Source organism: Drosophila novamexicana, unplaced genomic scaffold (assembly GCF_003285875.2).
Source record: "Drosophila novamexicana strain 15010-1031.04,08,12 unplaced genomic scaffold, DnovRS2.1 tig00001415-arrow-arrow-pilon, whole genome shotgun sequence".
Lineage (NCBI taxonomy): Eukaryota > Metazoa > Arthropoda > Insecta > Diptera > Drosophilidae > Drosophila > Drosophila novamexicana.
In genome coordinates, this window is record NW_020824856.1 from 464,069 (window position 1) to 482,356 (window position 18,288).

General features: G+C 45.3%; 4 protein-coding genes across 4 annotated transcripts; 2 read left to right on the forward strand and 2 right to left on the reverse strand.

Moving 5' to 3' along the window:
• Positions 1 to 5,871: 5,871 nt before the first annotated feature.
• LOC115767608 (protein deltex) lies at positions 5,872 to 8,880 on the reverse strand. Its single transcript, XM_030711906.1, has 5 exons — positions 8,767 to 8,880; positions 8,037 to 8,667; positions 6,657 to 7,964; positions 6,350 to 6,495; positions 5,872 to 6,252 (listed from the first exon to the last, which is right to left on the reverse strand). Exons 2-5 carry the CDS (start codon positions 8,496 to 8,498, stop codon positions 5,952 to 5,954), a joined length of 2,217 nt encoding a protein of 738 aa, XP_030567766.1. The 5' UTR covers positions 8,499 to 8,667; positions 8,767 to 8,880; the 3' UTR covers positions 5,872 to 5,951.
• A 303-nt stretch (positions 8,881 to 9,183) lies between these two features.
• On the forward strand, positions 9,184 to 10,745 carry LOC115767547 (60S ribosomal protein L7a). The gene is made up of 4 exons (XM_030711829.1): positions 9,184 to 9,291; positions 9,513 to 9,636; positions 9,701 to 10,071; positions 10,316 to 10,745. Exons 1-4 carry the CDS (start codon positions 9,277 to 9,279, stop codon positions 10,619 to 10,621), a joined length of 816 nt encoding a protein of 271 aa, XP_030567689.1. The 5' UTR covers positions 9,184 to 9,276; the 3' UTR covers positions 10,622 to 10,745.
• Positions 10,746 to 11,252: 507 nt separating this feature from the next.
• On the reverse strand, positions 11,253 to 13,855 carry LOC115767546 (serine--pyruvate aminotransferase, mitochondrial). Its single transcript, XM_030711828.1, has 3 exons — positions 13,536 to 13,855; positions 11,596 to 12,458; positions 11,253 to 11,526 (listed from the first exon to the last, which is right to left on the reverse strand). Exons 1-3 carry the CDS (start codon positions 13,683 to 13,685, stop codon positions 11,352 to 11,354), a joined length of 1,188 nt encoding a protein of 395 aa, XP_030567688.1. The 5' UTR covers positions 13,686 to 13,855; the 3' UTR covers positions 11,253 to 11,351.
• A 686-nt stretch (positions 13,856 to 14,541) lies between these two features.
• On the forward strand, positions 14,542 to 17,903 carry LOC115767578 (probable RNA-binding protein 19). The gene is made up of 4 exons (XM_030711863.1): positions 14,542 to 14,852; positions 14,909 to 17,166; positions 17,236 to 17,355; positions 17,431 to 17,903. The coding sequence occupies exons 1-4, from the start codon at positions 14,817 to 14,819 to the stop codon at positions 17,762 to 17,764; spliced, it is 2,748 nt and encodes a 915-aa protein (XP_030567723.1). The 5' UTR covers positions 14,542 to 14,816; the 3' UTR covers positions 17,765 to 17,903.
• Positions 17,904 to 18,288: the final 385 nt, after the last annotated feature.

Below are 18,288 nucleotides of genomic sequence, written 5' to 3' on the forward strand. Positions count from 1 at the left end.
ACTCCTCGGCTGCCGGGCCCTCGGCCTCGTCCTCCGGTATCGGCGGCAGTGTGTCCGGCATTTTGAACGACTCCCGCGACTTGTTCAACAGCAGCGAGGCAATATAATCGCGCTCCTTAACCACCTTGCGTACGTTCTGCATTCTTGTTGATGAGGATTTGCAAAATTGATTGACTTTTTCCCTGTGTGAATTTTATTTGCTATCCCAATTGACAGTTATCAAGTGTTGTTAATGACAGCTAAACACACAGCACACTAGATCAAGGACTCCCGACCCCTGCTAATGCCAGAGACGGCCAATTTCAAGGCTGGCTAGATTAAAGACTCCGTCTCTGTTAATTCCCCTTCGATTCTGTTAACGGTGCAGAACATTCTGTTAGCTCGATCTACAGTGGTTGAGTTTCTAATAAGAACGCGAAAGGCTGATTAGATTAATTATTCAGTCTCTGTTAGTTACCTTTCGATTCTGTTAACCGAATAAAACACTCGAACTACAGTGGTCGCTTTTCTAATAAGAACTTGAAAGTCTGAATGGGTTAAAGACTAGGCCTCTGTTAATTGCATTTCCGATTATGTTAGGCCAAGTTACAGTGACCCTTTGCTCTTATGAACTTGAAAGTCTGACTGGGTTAAAGACCCGATTACTTTTAGTTCTGTTTCCGATTCTGTTAATCGAAAGTAGAAGCTAATTGGAACTTACTTAAGGAATATTTAGAGGAAAGTGTTGTTAATGACATTTTGGCACAAGGCACACTAGACTAAGGACTTAACTCCTGTTAAGGAGTTATGACAGCCAAATTCAAGGCTCTGTTAGCTCTAATTACAGTGTTCGCTGTCTAATAAGAACTTTAAAGTTGTCAGTTCAAGTAAGACTTTATTACAGCTTCTGCTAATTCCGTTTCTTACTCTGTTAACTAAATAGAAGACACTGTTAGCCGTAACTACAGTGTGCGCTGGCTAATAAGAACTGTCAAACAAAATAATGAGATATTGATCCAGATTCACATTCATGAGTTCAGTGCTTGGTTCGATCTCCAATTCATCTTAACTTTGACCAATTGGAAAATAATACGCATTATTGAATTTATTAATGAATTTTTGTTTGTTCATTTGAACTGGTTCATTGAGCACTTCATCAGCTACAAATGTAGGTATTCTATTTTTCGCATATACGGAAATTTTTATTTATATTTTGTTTTTGCGGCGCAGGTTTAGCTTTTCTTGTGGCAACTGGTGCAAGATTCCGGATTCGGTTCATATCTGAACCGGTTCAGTTGAGCGTGTGGAATCATGCGTTACTTCTGGCTGCTTTTCTCTTATTGGACTTTGGTTAAACTCGAGGCCAGCCGTTTACAGTTACGTCAATTGGACGCAGCAGATCTCTCGATAAGGCAGCTGCAGCCCAATTGCGCCGCCTTATCGAAATGCAAAGCGCAGCACCAAAAAAACAATAAAAACAAAAGGAAAACAACACAAAAAATATATCACAAAAAAACAACAACAACAGCGCAGCGAAAAACCTGCGAGTGCCACATGGTCAGTGGGTTGTGCACTTTTGGCCAAAACCACTGACTGAAAATGTAGAAACCAGTGGATGAGTTGAGACGAGACAAGACGAGACGAGACGAGATGATGCCAGGCAATTGTTGTTGCTGTTGTTGTTGTTGTTGTGCGTGTGTTGTGAATGTCAACGTCAACGTTCAGTGTCAATCAAATGAAATCGAATGAAATGCTGCAAAATTCTAGGAAAACATTTTCAACATGCAACTGGCACAAGGAGATCAGCAGCAACAGCAACAACAACAGCAGCAGGAGCAACATCCACAACAACAACAGCAACAACAACAACAGCAGCAACAGCAGTTGAAACAACAACATAAGCAAGAGCAACAGCTACAACAAAAGCAGCAGCAACAACAACAGCAACAATAGGGACACCAACAACACCAAAAGAAGCAACAACAACAGCAGTATATGCAAAACTAACAACAGCAACAATAACAACGACAGCGACATCAAGAAGAGCAACAAAAAAAAAACAACAGCAACAAAGAAGCAGCAACAACAACAGCAGCAACTGCAACAGGAACAGCAGCAACAAACACAGCAACAACAACAGAACCAACCACAGCAACAGCAGCAACAACAATAGGTGCAGAGGCAACATCAACAATTACAATAAACAACAACAACAACATCAGTAACAAAAGCAATAAACACGGCAACAACTACAACATCAACAACAACAACAACAATAGGTACAAAGGCAACGCCAATATATACAACATTAGCAACAGCAACAATCACAATAGAAACAGCAACAACAACATCAGCAGCAGCAAATATGTACAACAGCAACAACAATAGATACACAAGCAATAGCAGCAGAAGAAGACACAGCAACAACAGCAACAGCAGCAACAACAACAGCAACAACCGCGACAACAATAATTACAATAAACATCAACAACAACATCAGCAACAACATCAACAACAACAACAGCAACAACAACAACTGCAACAACAACAACAACAACAACAGCAACAACAACAACAAGAACAACAGCAACTCTGCAGGGCAAGAATTACGCTTGCGAGCAACACTTGGGTGAGCTTGCCAAGGGGCAACATGTGGCAAATGCGGCTCTAACGCGCTGCCAAAGCAACAGCTGCGCCCTAAAACAAGAAGAAGAAGAACAACAACAACAGTTGCCGCTTGCCACAGTGAAAGTGTTGCACGAGCAACTGTTGCCGCAGCATTGAAGGTTGCGCTGCCCTTGTCCGGGCCAAACAACAGGCTGTTGCATGGCCGAAATGGGGTGAGCGGGGGCGGGGCGGGAACGAGGGGGGAAGGGGACACAGGGGAAACGATGATGTCAGCGCGTAGGCAGCCAGGCGAGTCGAAGAATGGGGCGCCACGACGCAGACGGCTGCCACAAGTGCCATAAAAGGATGCCAGCCGCTTTTGTCGCCACGCACACACACACACACACACACGCACACACCAATATATATATATATATATCACGCATGAAAACTGCACAAAAATTGATTTTAATTTATTTTAAGTGATTCACAGCGAAATCGCTAAATGTAAGCCTTGGGCGCGCTAAATTTGTCGCTGACAGCAGCAGCAACAACAACAACAACAGCAACAGCAACAACAGCAACAACAACAGCAACAACAACAGCAGCAGCAAAAACAACAATTGCATAATTAAAATGCAGTTGATTTGAATTCCATTTGTGTGTGAAATTTGTGTGTGCATTCCAAATGGAGATGAGCATCGTTTCGTGTCATGTCGTGTCGTGTCGTGCTCTCTAGCGTGACACGATAGTCGAAAAGGTATAGCAAGAGACATGCCCCGAACTCAGAGTCGAGCTGACGTTATCAGCTGTCTTATACACACACACACACACACATACGCACACATACAAGCTTCACCTATGCCCCTTTGCACTTTGTGAGAACTGCATACTTGATTAACTGCGCTCTTTATAGTCTCTGATCTTTATGAAACTTGCAGAACTTGCAAATGTCACCGAAAAACGTCTATGTGGTTAATGGGTTTCCAAAAAGCGAAATATCGCTAGACTGTACATACTATGCGAGAGCATACACATCAAATTAACAAACTCTAGCTTAAGGAAACATTTCCCAAAATCGATATTTATCGATATTTTGAGAATGCCAGAAGTTATCGAAACAAATTTAGATAAATCTATGTTGATCAAGAAGCTTTAAGCTGTGCGAGAATCTTCGAGCTATATAAAGAAGAATTACCCGAAATCGATATTTATCGATACAATGTAAATGTGAGAGTTTAACGAGAGCAAATTAAGAACAAGTTCAAAGAGACCTGAACTCCAGCACTCACATGCCATACGAGAGCTGAAAAAACTATTTTCCAAAATCGATATATATCGATATTATTAGCTATCGATAGCAAATTATCGATATAGTCGATATATACAAAAAACAGACGTCCAAAGCTAGATATTGTCAGTTTGTGGCTCTGATCAAGGCTCGGAGCTGCCTATGCATATATTTACATGAGATCCTTAAATTATAAGATGCTCCTTGATCCGCATTTGGTCCCGAACTTAGCTCTGCTCTGCTCTGCAAAATCGTGAGTGCTTTAGGTAGTATTCTAAAACGCGTCCATCTCTAGATGCCATTTGTACAGATCATTATTTTAAAAACATTTTTGCTGGTTTTTTTATTTAAACTAGGTATACAATAAGGAATAAATTTGTATAGAATCTTTTATAGTTAATAGCTAAGTTAATGCCATACTGAATGCAGTTTACGCAATGTGTTTAACTAACAACTAATCAGTGCTAAATACAACTTAGTTATATTATAAACCGGGCATGCCCAATAGCTGTCTCTCTATATAGTATATAGCTATCTGTATACCCATATATATATACATACACACATATATATATATGGCATATATCGTATCGTATGTTCGAGAATGTCGTCGAGATGATATCAATATGAAAGCAACAATTGAAAAAAAAAACTATATATATATATATATATATATATATATCATATAATGTGTGCGAATATATAATAGTATACATAGATATATGTATGTATAATGAATATATGTATGCGTGTGTGTGTGTGTGTGTGTAAAGTATTAGTTACTTATAGTTTGCCAAAAAAAAAAAACAAAAATAAAAACAATTACAAATTCCAAATCGAAATTACATAGAACAAAAGAGAAAGATTAGAAGTGGCCGCTGAAGTGTTCATTCGAAACGTATTGAATGAATCAAATGAATGGATTCAAAAACAAAGTGAATCACAAATCGATTTCGATTTAGAAAAGGGCTCCAATATTGTTAAATAAATTAATTACGAGCTCAGCGGAAATTATGACAAATTCAAATAGCTTAATAAAATCACATGAGAATACAATTTGAAGTTTTTGAATCAATTATCATTCGAATGAGTTACAATTTACAAATGAATCTTTATGCTTACGAAATTTAGGACAATTCGAAATACAATCACATGGTGCATTACAAAATTAAAATGAACCTAACACAAAATTGTACAAATTCGAATGAGACATGTCTGTATGAGTTATGAGTGCAAGAAATAATGAGTTAACGCTGTTATGAATCAAAAACGATTTCAAATAAAATCACAAAAATAAAGCATTCACTAAAGCCAATGCAATAAACATTCGAATGATTTGTATGGAAAGCGTAACAATTTTCTTGCTATACTAAATGATTCATAAATTGTTTTGAATACAATACAGATTCACATGAATAGGGCCATTTAACTAAATACTCTCGAGTTATATGCTATGGCTGATGAATACACTAAATGAAAACTAAACTGAACTGAGATGCGTGTTAAATTCGATGCAATTGGAAATGAGAAACATTTAACATTTGAGAATTTTGGCACAGCTTAACACTTAAACGCTTAGTTATGCTACAATATAAGATACTAACTAATACTAGTAGGTGTCTTTAGATTGTGAAAACTTCTAGTGTGGCAATACAGTGGAGCGTAACAACTATGGCCTTATAGACAACATATATATATATACATTTATATATATGTATATATATGTGTGTGTATAAACGATTTCTAAATACAATACAGAATACAATACATTCGTTTTTTGTATGCATTTGCTTAACGACTACAAATGGAAGAACAGTTCCGTCTTATTAAATGAAGAATTGTAAATGGAAATTGCATTTGCAGTTGTTGTTTAGGGTTCGAGCAGCTCGAACGCTGGCGGACACATACAATGTATACACGAATCAAAAAAAAAAGTAAAAATAAAAATAAAATTAAATTAAAACGAAAACGAAAACTCATATAAAATTGCACACACATTGAGATTTTTTTTCTTAAAAAGGACTTGGAAGCGAGAGAACCTATGAATTAAGTCGGCAGCAGGTAGGTAATTAATTCAATCCGTAACGCCCAGATGCACCAGCTGCTGCATGGTGCGCTGCAAGTAGGTGGGATCCGGGAACATATTGAACTGTGTCTTATGATCAACGCTATTCCAAATGACCACATCCTCGCGGCCGGTGGTCACCGAACGTCCAATCGAGAACAGCAAACGTCGATCGAAGGCGATCTTCAGGAAGCGCAACACCTTGCGCCCCAGCGGACAGTCTGGCAGATAGCAGATGCGCGGAAATCCAACGGCAAAGAAGGCGCGTCCCGGATGCGGATGCTCAGCGGTTTGCAGGCCCGACGCAATGCTGCAAGCGACAACGACAGAGAGAGCGAGAGAGAAAAAGAGAGAGAGAGATGGAGGTTAGAGCGGGATGGTGCACATTTTATGGCCTGCCAACTCACTCGTATACAATCTGTATGGTGTTCTGGCCCTCGTGGCCGGGCAAGCTTTTGCTTATGATGCTCCAGGACATGGTGCCAATGGGCTGGTTGCCAACCTTCTCGCCATAGACAATGCCACAAACGGGACACTCAATGAATAGGTTTTGCTGCAAGCGTAAGATCAAGAGATTTGGCATAATTAAAAGTGAGTTAGCACGATTGAAATACAACAAGAAAACTTGCGTTCACTTTGTTTGGAGAACATTTGAACTTTGCCCTTTCCCTTTGGCAGCCAGCCTCAGCTTTGGCCACAATCTTTTATAGTCACCTTATTTAGCTCGTTCTGCTGTGCTATGATCATGCCATTGAGGCACTGCAGATGCATCAAATGCTGGCAGCGACTCAGCGATATGGCTGGATTCTGAGCCGAGTGAACCAGCTCCTCCATGCACATGGGGCAGGGCTGTGCGTTGGGCCACAGCGGCGGCTCAACGACCTTCACGAAGCGCGATATCATATCACTGGCTGGGTCCACGCCCACAATCGAACCAGCGATTGATTGCTGCTGCTGTTGCTGCTGCTGTTGTTGCTGCTGTTGTTGCTGCTGTTGCTGCTGTTGCTGCTGATGCTGTTGATGATGATGCGGCATGGGCAATGGCGGCGGCACCGGCGCCCGTTCGCCTAGCGACGATGGCGGCAGCGATGGCACAAACACCTCATCACTGCCCAGCGAACAGTCGAGCAGATCGTTCACAGATATGGCAAAATTGCGGCTGCGCAGGCTCTCCTTGCTCTCGTGGCTAAGGTACGTGGAGACGGTATCCACGCTCGGCCGGCGGCGATGCGACTTCACGCTGTTCGTGTCCGTATCCGAGGCACGCGTGCGCGAGCGCGAACGATGCGAGCCCATGCGGCTGCTGCGCTGCGACTGCAGTGAGCCCTCCGAGCAGCGGCTATGATGGCTGTTCATGGAGGAGGTCAGCATGCTTTTACTGCTGTGCGAGAAGTGCGCCTGGTGCTGGTGCTGATGCTGCATCAAGTGCAGCGTCGAACCGACCACATTCGAGGCACAGCTGCTGGCCGCAGTTGCCGTCGCCAGATGATTACCGCCGCAGTTGCTGCTGCTGTGGCTGCTGCTGCTGTTGCTGTTGCTATGCTTGGTGCTGCTGCCAAATATGTTTAGATTGTTGAGTATCTGGCGCAGATTTGTCGTCGAAATCTCGCTGTGCTTCTTGTGCGGCTTGCGCTGCTGTTGTGCATGGGAATGTTGCTGCATTTGCTGCTGATGTTGGTGTTGCTGCTGTTGCTGCTTCTGCTGATGATGTCCATTGCTCACGGGCATGGGCAACGGATGCTGCTGGCGATGCATGGGCGGCAGCATGGCGCCCATTTTGGGCAGCGTATTGTTGCGCTGCTGCTGCTGCTGCTGATGATGATTGGCCGCGTAATCGTGCCCGTTGCCCTTCAGCTGGAGCGCCTGCTGCGGCGTCAGCTTGACCAGCGGATAGGGCGCCTGCTGTGTGCGGCGTATGCCACGCAATGGACCGCTCGGCTGGCGCATTTGCGTTAAATTGCAAAAGTTAATCGTATAGGGCAGGCTGATGTTCGTGTGGCACAGATCCAAGGTTTGTTCGCCCTGCAATGCAAATGGAATATTGTTTAACAATAAATATGTGATAGGTGGGCCATTCCAGCTGCGAGTACTTACACGCGCCCACGCATCCTCAATGATGCACTGCACGTGCATGTTGTATGGCCGCCAATCGCAATTGCTGTCCGCACTGCCGCCGGACCATTCCCATTTGGTGCCCTTGCCCGCCGGACTGCTGGGCGCATAGAGCATGCGCCGCACGCCGATTGTCATCAAGCCCGCCTCCAATTCGGTGTCCGACTCCTGGGTCATGGTGCGCACATTGACATAGTATTGCTCCAGGCTGGGATCGGCATCGCTGAGCATGACCCGCGTCAATTTCTTGACATGCGCACGCTCCAAATGCTGTGAAACGGCCGGCGAATAGGGCAACCATTTGCCGCCGCGCGACTCAAACTCCCAGACGCAAACGGCGTGCGTGTGATTGATGCCTGCTCCTCCGCCACCTCCAGCTATACATGCACCTCCGCCACCGCCGCCGCCAGCAGCAGCGCCACCACCAGCCCCGTTGCTGGCCATATTTTGTGATATTAAGCACTCACTTCATTTTCTTTTCTTTAAACTATTGTTGTTGTTGTTTTTTCCATCATTTCATGATTTCATTAGCGTTTTGTTTATGGTTTTCGTTTTTATTCACGTTCTCGTTCTCTGTTTATGCATTCAAATTCGGCTGCGATCGTTGCTGACACTGCGACGAAGATGGAACACAAAATAAACAAAGAAATTAAAAATGGTGGCCCTGCCTGGGCAGGGGAGGTGTGCATTGCAGCACCATGTCAATCAGTACCTTTTGCTGCACTTTAGGTTTTGTTCAAATGCACCACTTGCACAGCACAATAACGAAACCCAAATTTCAGTTCGACTTTAATTAATTTATATGCAAATTTTAACATTTGGGCGCAAGCGCAAATGGTAATGCAACAGGTAGAATAAATTATAGTTGTTGAAGTGTGCACGTATTTCACTGCGCAGCAAATAATTCTAGTAGTTTTAGCAGTAGATTTTGGTATTTTCATACTTAACGACTACGGTCACATTGCTATGAATATATCGAAAATTGGCATATCGAATGACATGACATGCAACTCTGCGTGCGCCACCTATTGGCCGATGCGCATAAACTCTAGATAAATGCAACCCTGTTTCTGGCAAATGCCAACTTTGACAAGCAGGCAACTTCCGCCGCTCACGCCATTCCTTTACCTTTCTGACGGGCAGACGTAAAGCTGGTCTTTTTAAACGACCCGCAAAATAATCTGCTTTTTTTGTTAGCATCGTTAAATAAAACTGTGTGAAAATGGTTGTTAAGAAGGTAAACAATGCTACCCAACCAATTAAACCAAACATTTCAAGTGCCAAACGTATCGTGACGCGAATTATTTGGATTTACATTATTTTTTTCTGCAATTTTTTTTATTTGTGTTTTGTGTTTGTGCCTCCATACAAGTGTACCCAATATGCACATATAACACTAGTTATATATGTCATATGGCCGTGTTGTATTAAACTGAATCAATTTCATGCATGTTACAGCCCAGGCCAAAGAAGAAGCCAGTGACCAAGAAGGTGGCCCCAGCCCCATTGGCTGTGAAGAAGCCCGTGGTCAAGAAAGTTGTTAACCAGCTCTTCGAGAAGCGTCCCAAGAACTTTGGCATTGGTAAGTGCTTAACTTATGGCTTACATCTGGAATTGTACTCAAATTAATTAACTGGAATTTGCAGGCCAAAATGTTCAGCCCAAACGTGATTTGTCGCGTTTTGTGCGTTGGCCCAAATACATTCGCGTTCAGCGCCAAAAGGCTGTGCTGCAGAAGCGTCTGAAGGTGCCGCCACCAATTAACCAGTTCAGCCAGACCCTGGACAAGACGACAGCCGTCAAGCTATTCAAGCTGCTGGAGAAATATCGTCCAGAGTCACCGCTGGCCAAGAAGCAGCGCCTAAAGAAACTGGCCGAGGCCAAGGCCAAGGGCAAGGAAGTGGAGCCCAAGAAGAAGCCCAGCTTCGTGTCGGCCGGCACCAATACCGTCACCAAGCTCATCGAGCAGAAGAAAGCTCAGCTGGTTGTCATCGCTCACGATGTCGATCCTCTAGAGGTAAACGCTCCTCGCCATTTGTTAAACCCATCTCTAGCCCAACAAGTTGCGCTCATTCCATGATGTTAATTGAATTTCTTCAACTGAAACGTTTATTCAGACGTTGGCTGTGGTAAATTGACAGCTGAGAATTTGTTTGCAACAAAAACCTCCCCCCGGCCCCGAACCCATCTCGCCCCAAAGAGGAGCACGTGTCGCAGTTGATTTGAGAGCAAGGGCTTAACGTTTGTGATCTTTCTTGCAGTTGGTGCTCTTCCTGCCCGCCTTGTGCCGCAAAATGGGCGTACCATATTGCATTGTGAAGGGCAAGGCACGTTTGGGACGTCTGGTGCGCCGCAAGACCTGCACCGCTCTGGCCCTGACCACCGTTGAGAACAACGACAAGGCCAACTTTGGCAAGGTGCTGGAGGCCGTTAAGACCAACTTCAATGAGCGCCACGAGGAGATCCGTCGTCACTGGGGCGGTGGTATTCTCGGCTCGAAGAGTTTGGCTCGCATCGCCAAGCTGGAGCGTGCCAAGGCTCGTGAATTGGCCCAGAAGCAGGGTTAGGTTTATCCAGATGCACGCACCAACTATTGTATGCCTAAAAGCAAATGGACGTCGATTCAAGTAGAGAGTTGATCCCATACAACAACAACAACAACAAATAAACATTTAAGTGTACAATTTTTAACTATTTTTTTTCTCTAGATTGTATATTCAGAGTGCTAGTGCCGCTTGAACGGGCCAAGTCTTTGCTTGGCCCATTCAATAAACTTATAAGTCATTTATTTCTTTGCAATTTTTTGTTATTGCCAAAAGACAAAATCTAAACAGGCCCGGCAAACAATTTCAATTTTCATCTCATTTAAGTGTTGTAAAGTTATGCAAGCGTGCCAAATGGTTAACAGTGCCTTTTTGAGTCTAACATTGCATTAGGCAGCTGCTGTTAAGCACTTGAATTCAAGCTGCAAATTTTTGTATATTTCGATGTATTATTTTAAATGAATTTGCAATTTGAACAAGTGTTAACTAAACTGTAAAGCCGGCTTGCATAATTTAGTTTCTTGGCTGGCAACAGGCACGAATGTATGTTAAATGCGCTTAACAGTATGTTTGTTAACTTAACATGGGTTCATCTGTTGCCGTTAAATGCGCGCCTAGATTCAAATGAAGTAATTTGCGTTGCGCTGTTTAAAGTTAAATTTATAGTTTTTATTTGAAACTTATTTTGAATATGCAACATAAACAAGTAAATCAATAGTGCCAGCTTGAATAGTTAGTTATAGTATTAATATTATCATATTTTGGAGCGTTCCGCTTTGACTGCACGCAATTTAATGCTCTGGATGGCCTCATTCAAGATGCTAAGCACCATGTCGACCTTCTCCAATGTGGCATTCTCGCCCATCAGGCCAATACGAAACACATGCTCCACAGTGGGACCCAGGCCGCCGCTAATTTCCAGATTATATCTGCAAAATCCAAATTGGAAAAATATGATTTACGTTATATCAAAGAGTCGCGAGTATCAGGTGACGCACTTGCGCATCGCATAATCGGCGACCTTCTTCCAGTCGACGCCAAAGGGCACTTTAATCGTATTGACCGTGGGCAGGCGATCCGGCTCGTGCTGCACAAACATTTCCAGGCCCAGCTCCTCAATGCCCAGCTGGAGGCGATTCGAGCACTCCTGATGTCGCTGCACCACCTTCTTCAGCCCCATCGCACAGAAGTGGGCCAGTGCCTCGCGCAGGCCGTACAACAGTGTCGAGGATATTGTGTGATGATAGCTGCGCGGCGTTCCATAGCAGCCCCAATATTGCCCGATCAGCAGTATATCGAAATAGTAGACCTTCGGCTTGGACTTGCGTTGCCTGATGTGGGTCAAAGCCCGTTTGCTGAACGAGATGGGCGTCAGGCCGGCCGGGCCGCCCAACGATTTCTGTGAGCCCGTATATGCCACATCCACCTTCCACTCGTCCATCAGGAAGTGGGTGCCGCCCAATGAGGCCACCACGTCCACGACCAAGAAGCAATCGTGCAGCCGGCACAGTTCGCCAATTTCGCTAATGTGCCGCTGCAGTATGCCCGTCGAGGAGTCGCCCTGCGTCACGAAAAACACGCGCGGCTTGTGTGTATCGAACGCGAAGCGTATCTCCTCCAAGGTGAGAGCACGCCCAAAGCTGGCCTCCACATAGCGGACATCGGCGCCATAGCGTCGCGCCATATCGGCCGCCCGATGGCCCCAGACGCCGGTGATGCCCATCAGGACGACGTCATCGTCCTCGATCAGATTGCACAGGGCCGCCTCCATGCCGCTGTGCCCGGCCCCGCTAATGCACATTGTGGCATCGTTCAGTGTCTGGAATATGTACTTGATGCCCTCCTTCACCTCGTCCATGATCTGTGGAGCAGCGCCAGAGCAAGTCACCATTTCATTAGAGCAAGTCAGCATTTCATTAGAGCAAGTCAGCATTTCATTAGACCAAAGCAAATGGCCAATAATGGACACAATTCATGGTGCATAATATCCGAAGGGGTAAGTCCAGTCAATACTATTTTATTCGAATCTAAGCTCAAAATATACCCAATACAGTAGGCCCTCGCTAAGGCGAAATTTCCCAAAAGTGATTCTTACTTGAATTTTCCTTACGAAAATTGAAACATTAAATATACTACTTTATTTTAAGCTAGATTCATAAGCTCACGTTTCGTCTGATTCTCCCTATAGATCTATATGATATATCAGTCAGATATTTATTAGATTTCGCTTATGCCTAAGAAACATGATAGAAATCGTAAATGTCATGTTTCGTCTTGAGAACTTGAAAAACAAAACAGTTTTACATAAAAGAAATTCTTTATCGAACGATAATTCCTATATTCCTTCGCAATAAGCCAATATATATCCTATATCTCCCAAAGTGCTTGTGTGTAATCCACGCAAGAGTCTACGTACCAAATTTAATGACTCTAGCTCACGTAGTCTCGGAGGTATGCCCATTGAACTTGTGCTTCAAATCGATAGTCAACGATTTTGAGAAAATATCGGAGGGTATTTTCAAAACCTAAGGTAAACCTGAACTGTTTAAGACATTTGAATGTATCCAAATGTGACCTGCTAAATCGAATCAGCTTGATGAATACTGTCTGACTTTCAACTGTAGCATAAGTAACCAAGTAACCCTTATTTTCAATAGATATAGGGTATAATAGTCGACATATTCCAAGACTTTCAAGCGATTACCGCCGTAAGCAATGAGTTTAAACAGCATTAATGCTCCTTTCCACTCTAAACTGCAACTTAGCATAGCATTAACATGAACATTAACATGACTGTCAAAGTAGACTGTTAGATATGTTAGGTTAAGGAGAAACAGAGCCCAATGGCGATTTACAAGGAGCGTGAAAAATGCACAGCTCGCACATGGAGAATATTGAGAGCTATTTGCAAGTAGAAAATTATAGTATATGGACAAACCTGCAGGCACTCCGGATGCATATGTCCCAGCACCGGATTGCTCATGGCCTCCAGCACACGCTGCGAGCAGTTGGATGGACCCGGGCCCATCAGGGTCTTGCTGGGCACAAAAAGTGCCCGCTTTAGTACAAGTGGCGGTGGCACCTCCATTTCTCAGTCTGTTTGTTTTTGTTTTTTTTTGTGTACACTTTGAATTGAATTGAAATTTTCCACAATTTTAAGGCTTTATGTAACTGCAAAAGCGACGCTTATCACGGCAGCCTAACTAAATAATATAAGTAGAAAACGCTCTCTGGATGTTTCGCTCTGAAATCTAAAGATCTAACTGAAACGCTTTGAGTGCAGCTCGTGCGGCTTTATAGCTGGGCGAGCGCACAGCGCTTCTTATCTATTCAAATAGCGCTAATGAACGCACTTGAATAAGTGGTAAGAAATAAACAAAATACAGAAAAATGCTCAATTAAAAGATGAGCGCGCGCTCTCTCTCTCTCTGCCCGCCTTATCAAGATGGGATGCCTACCGACCCCTGCCGCCAAGCCGAACGTTCGGGCTTCTTAATGCGTCGTTGGTGCGAATTCTTTGACCATATATCAATGACAGCCATCCAAAGGTTATGAGCGTGGCGTCATGGTGAAATTCGTCGAGGCTGAGTCGTCGGTGTCTGCATGGACCCTGGCTACAGTGGCCACCCAGCAAGGCGACCCCAGCTCATCGGCTGATGCAAGCCTTAGATAGTGCAATGGGCTGTTTACATGTTCGATTGTAAGCTCGTATGCATATGTGATAACAACTTGTGCATGTAGACATGTTATTTATAGCCGGCCATCAATTAAAGACGGTAAGCCGGAAGTGCATGCCATCCAAGTGGTTCAAGTGTCAAGACCTGTTTTTTTAATGGCTATAAAACAGAAATTGCAAACGTTCCGCCTGTTAACAAACAATATATTGCAAGCTGTGCATTTGTGCGCATTTCAATTTGAACAAATTTGAATTTGAATTTCGTTGGCAGTGCTGTAAACCTTCGAATAAGTAACTGCCCACAGCTGGCCATTGCTTTACAGCACTGCCAGATTTACAGTGTGTGCTTCAATGGGCACTTTAATTCAATAACAGCGCACTGTTAAGTTTAAATTTTGATTGGCAGTGTTGTAAATTGCTCTGGCTTAACGCATTGCCGCTGGTGTTGCCAGATTTTCGAGAGCCTCTGCAATACACGTGCGAATCGTAAACAAAATGCATTTCTTGTAAATTCACAACGTTTTTCATTGGTTTACAACAAAAATGTCGCGTATTATTGTCAAACAGCTGCCCAAGCAGGTAAGTGAATTACTCTAAATTGTGACAGTTCGGTGCTAAACAGTTGACCAACTTAGATAAGTGAGGATAAGCTGCGCAGCATCTTCGGCACGAAGGGCACCATCACAGATCTGCAGCTGAAATACACGCCCGATGGCAAGTTCCGGCAATTCTGCTTTGTGGGCTACAGCAGCGAGGCGGAGGCACAGGCGGCCATCAAACACTTCAACAATACCTGCATACAGACAAGCCGCGTGCGCGTGGAGTCGTGTGCGGCGCTGGGCAGCGAGGAGAAGCCGCAATCGTGGAGCAAATATGCCAAGGACAGCAAGAAGAACCAAGACAAGCTGAGGGCAGAACAGCCAGCGGCTGAGACAACAGACCAAAAGAAGGCGAAAAAGAAGCCAAACAAAGTCGATGAAATACTGGGCAAGCACAAGGATGATCCAGAATTTCAAGAGTTTCTCCAGGCGCACGACAAGACGCGCACCCTTTGGGCCAACGATGCGGGCCTAGCTGGCGCCCAGTCCGCCGGGGAGGCAAGCGACGATGAGACTGAAGCGCCGGCACGTGATGACAGCGGCGTGGATGCAGACAATCACGACGACGACGACGAGGAGGAGGCGCCAGAAGACGAGGCTGACGAACAGCAGGCAGAAAAGCTGGCCGAGAAGCCCATCAGCGACATGGAGTACATGAAGTCCCTAATGGCCGGCAAAACAGATGCCAAGCCAAAGGCCAAGACACAAACGAAGCCGGACAAAAGCAATCTGGAACTGTTCACCATCAAAATCCACAATGTGCCGTACAATACCAAGCGCCAGGACATTATCAAGTTCTTTAAGCCGCTCAAGCCCTACTCGGTGCGTCTGCCCGGCAAGGTGCATGGCTTCTGCTATGTGGGCTTCAAGACTGAGCGCGACATGGCCAAGGGCATGATCAAGAACAAGAGCTTTATCAAGGGCAAGCAGGTGTTCTTCTCGGACTTCACGGCAAAGAATAAAGTAACGAAGGCGGCGAAAAGCGGCAAACCCGTAGATGCAGCCGACCAAGAGGCGGCAGCGGGCGGCAATGCCAAGTGGAAGCAGCAACAGGATAGCTTGCGCAGCGAGGAGAACATATCCGATTCGGGTCGCATATTCTTTCGCAATTTGGCCTACACCACCACCGAGGAGGAACTGCAGCAGATTTTCGAGCCATTCGGACCCGTTGTCGAGGTCAATCTGCCCGTGGATAAGGTGACCAGGCAGATCAAAGGCTTTGGCACGGTTACATTCATGATGCCGGAGCATGCGCTCAAGGCATTTAATGCGCTCGATGGCACCACCTTCCATGGTCGCCTGCTGCACCTGCTGCCCGGCAAGGAGCTGGACAAGCCCGCGGAAGAGACGAACGAGGAGCTCGAGTCGGGTCTTTCGTTTAAGCAGAAGAAGGCGCTCAAGCTGAAGCAGAATGCCCAGAAGCCCATTGGCTGGAACACGCTCTTTATGGGCGCCAATGCCGTTGCCGAGCTGCTGGCCAAACAGTTTAAGACCAGCAAGGCGCACATTCTGGACACCGACGATGGTGGCAGCAGCGCCGCCGTGCGACTTGCGCTCGGCGAAACGCAGATTGTCATCGAAATGAAAAAGTTTCTCGAGGAGGAGGGCGTGCGTCTCAGCGCCTTCGATGAGCCCGCCCAGAAGCGCTCGAAGACTGTGCTGCTGGCCAAGAATCTGCCCGCTGGCACCGAAGCAACCGAACTGGCGTCCATCTTCAGTAAATTTGGTCCCATCGGACGCATTGTCCTGCCGCCCAGCGGCGTCACCGCGCTCATCGAGTACTGTGAGCCGTCGGAGGCGCGACAGGCGTTCAAGAAGTTGGCCTACAGCAAGTTCAAGAATGTGCCGCTCTATCTGGAATGGGCGCCGGAGAACACCTTCACCAAGACCTTAAGCGGCGAGGCTATCATACCCAAAACTGAACCCAAACCCGAACCTGATGTGGAGGAGGAGGAGAAGCCGGAGTTGAAGACAGAGGAGCCGCTCAAAACGGATACCGTGGCGGAAGATGCGGACGATGAACCGGAACCGAACACGACCCTATTTCTGCGTAATCTGAACTTCAAGACCGTGAAGGAAACGGTGCTCGAACATTTTCGGCAATTGGGCACTGTGCACACCGTTGAGATAGCCAAGCGCAAGGATCCACAGAATCCGCGACAGCTCAATTCCCTGGGCTATGGCTTTATACAGTTCAAAAAGGCATCTGTTGCCTCACAGGCGCTCAAGGACATGCAGCTAACCCAAATCGATGGCAATCTGGTCGAGCTAAAGCGCAGCGATCGCGTCCTCAAGTGAGTTAACAGCTAGAGATTGGATCTAAAGGGAGATTGGATTCATGTTGTATTTGCTTCTTTTGACAGAACACAGGACGATGGAGCACGGCGTCGCCAGGTGGCACAAAAGAAACAGACTGGCACCAAGATTCTGGTGCGCAATATACCCTTCCAGGCGCATTATCGCGAGGTGCGCGATATATTCAAGTGGGTGCACTCTCTTCAAATCCAAACCAAATGCCGCATCAACTAAATATTTGAATCCTTCTTCCTCAAACACAGGGCCTTTGGCGAACTGACTTCGCTGCGCTTGCCAAAGAAGATGACGCCCGGCGAGGATGCGCATCGTGGCTTTGGTTTTGTCGACTTCACCACCAAAGCGGATGCGAAGCGGGCATTTGATGCGCTCAGCGCCAGCACCCATTTGTATGGACGCCGTCTGGTGCTCGAGTGGGCCTCCAATGAGGATCAACAGGATGTGGACGAGCTGCGCAAACGCACGGCCGCCAAATTCGATGGCAATCAAATGGCCAGCGAGGCCAAGCGCAGCAGGCGCGCCTTCTTCGATGTCGAGAGCCACGTTCAGCAGCCGCCCGAAAACGAAGAAGATGAATAAATTATCCAGCCATTTAGGATGTTAAATACCTTTATAATGTGTACATCAAATAGATATGTGTGTAAATGTGTATATAACTCTTAAAAGAAATCTTTTTTAAGCTCGATCAGTTACTCGTGAAATGAAACTTTTTAAAAAGCGAAAGAAGTGTTATATCCTCTCCTGCCCAACATCAGGGTTCAGGATATCAAAACCCAGGCAAATAATGTCTATTCTATTGTTTCCTGGAAATTGCAGAAAGCTCGAGTTTTTATACCCTTGCAGAGGATATTCATATCGAAATGTGTAACGCACAGAAGTAGACATCTCCGACCCCATTAGGTATATATATTCTCGATCCGTATCAACAGACTCGGATGTCAATATAGCCATGTCCGTCGCTCTGTTTCTATGCGAACTAGTCTCTCAGTTTTGAATTTCATGTAAAAATGGTACCCTTCATCCTAGGTCATAGGTCGAAATTTCCCACTCCCATAACTCGGTCAAAACTCAACCGATTTTCACGAGGTTTACCTTTTTGTTTA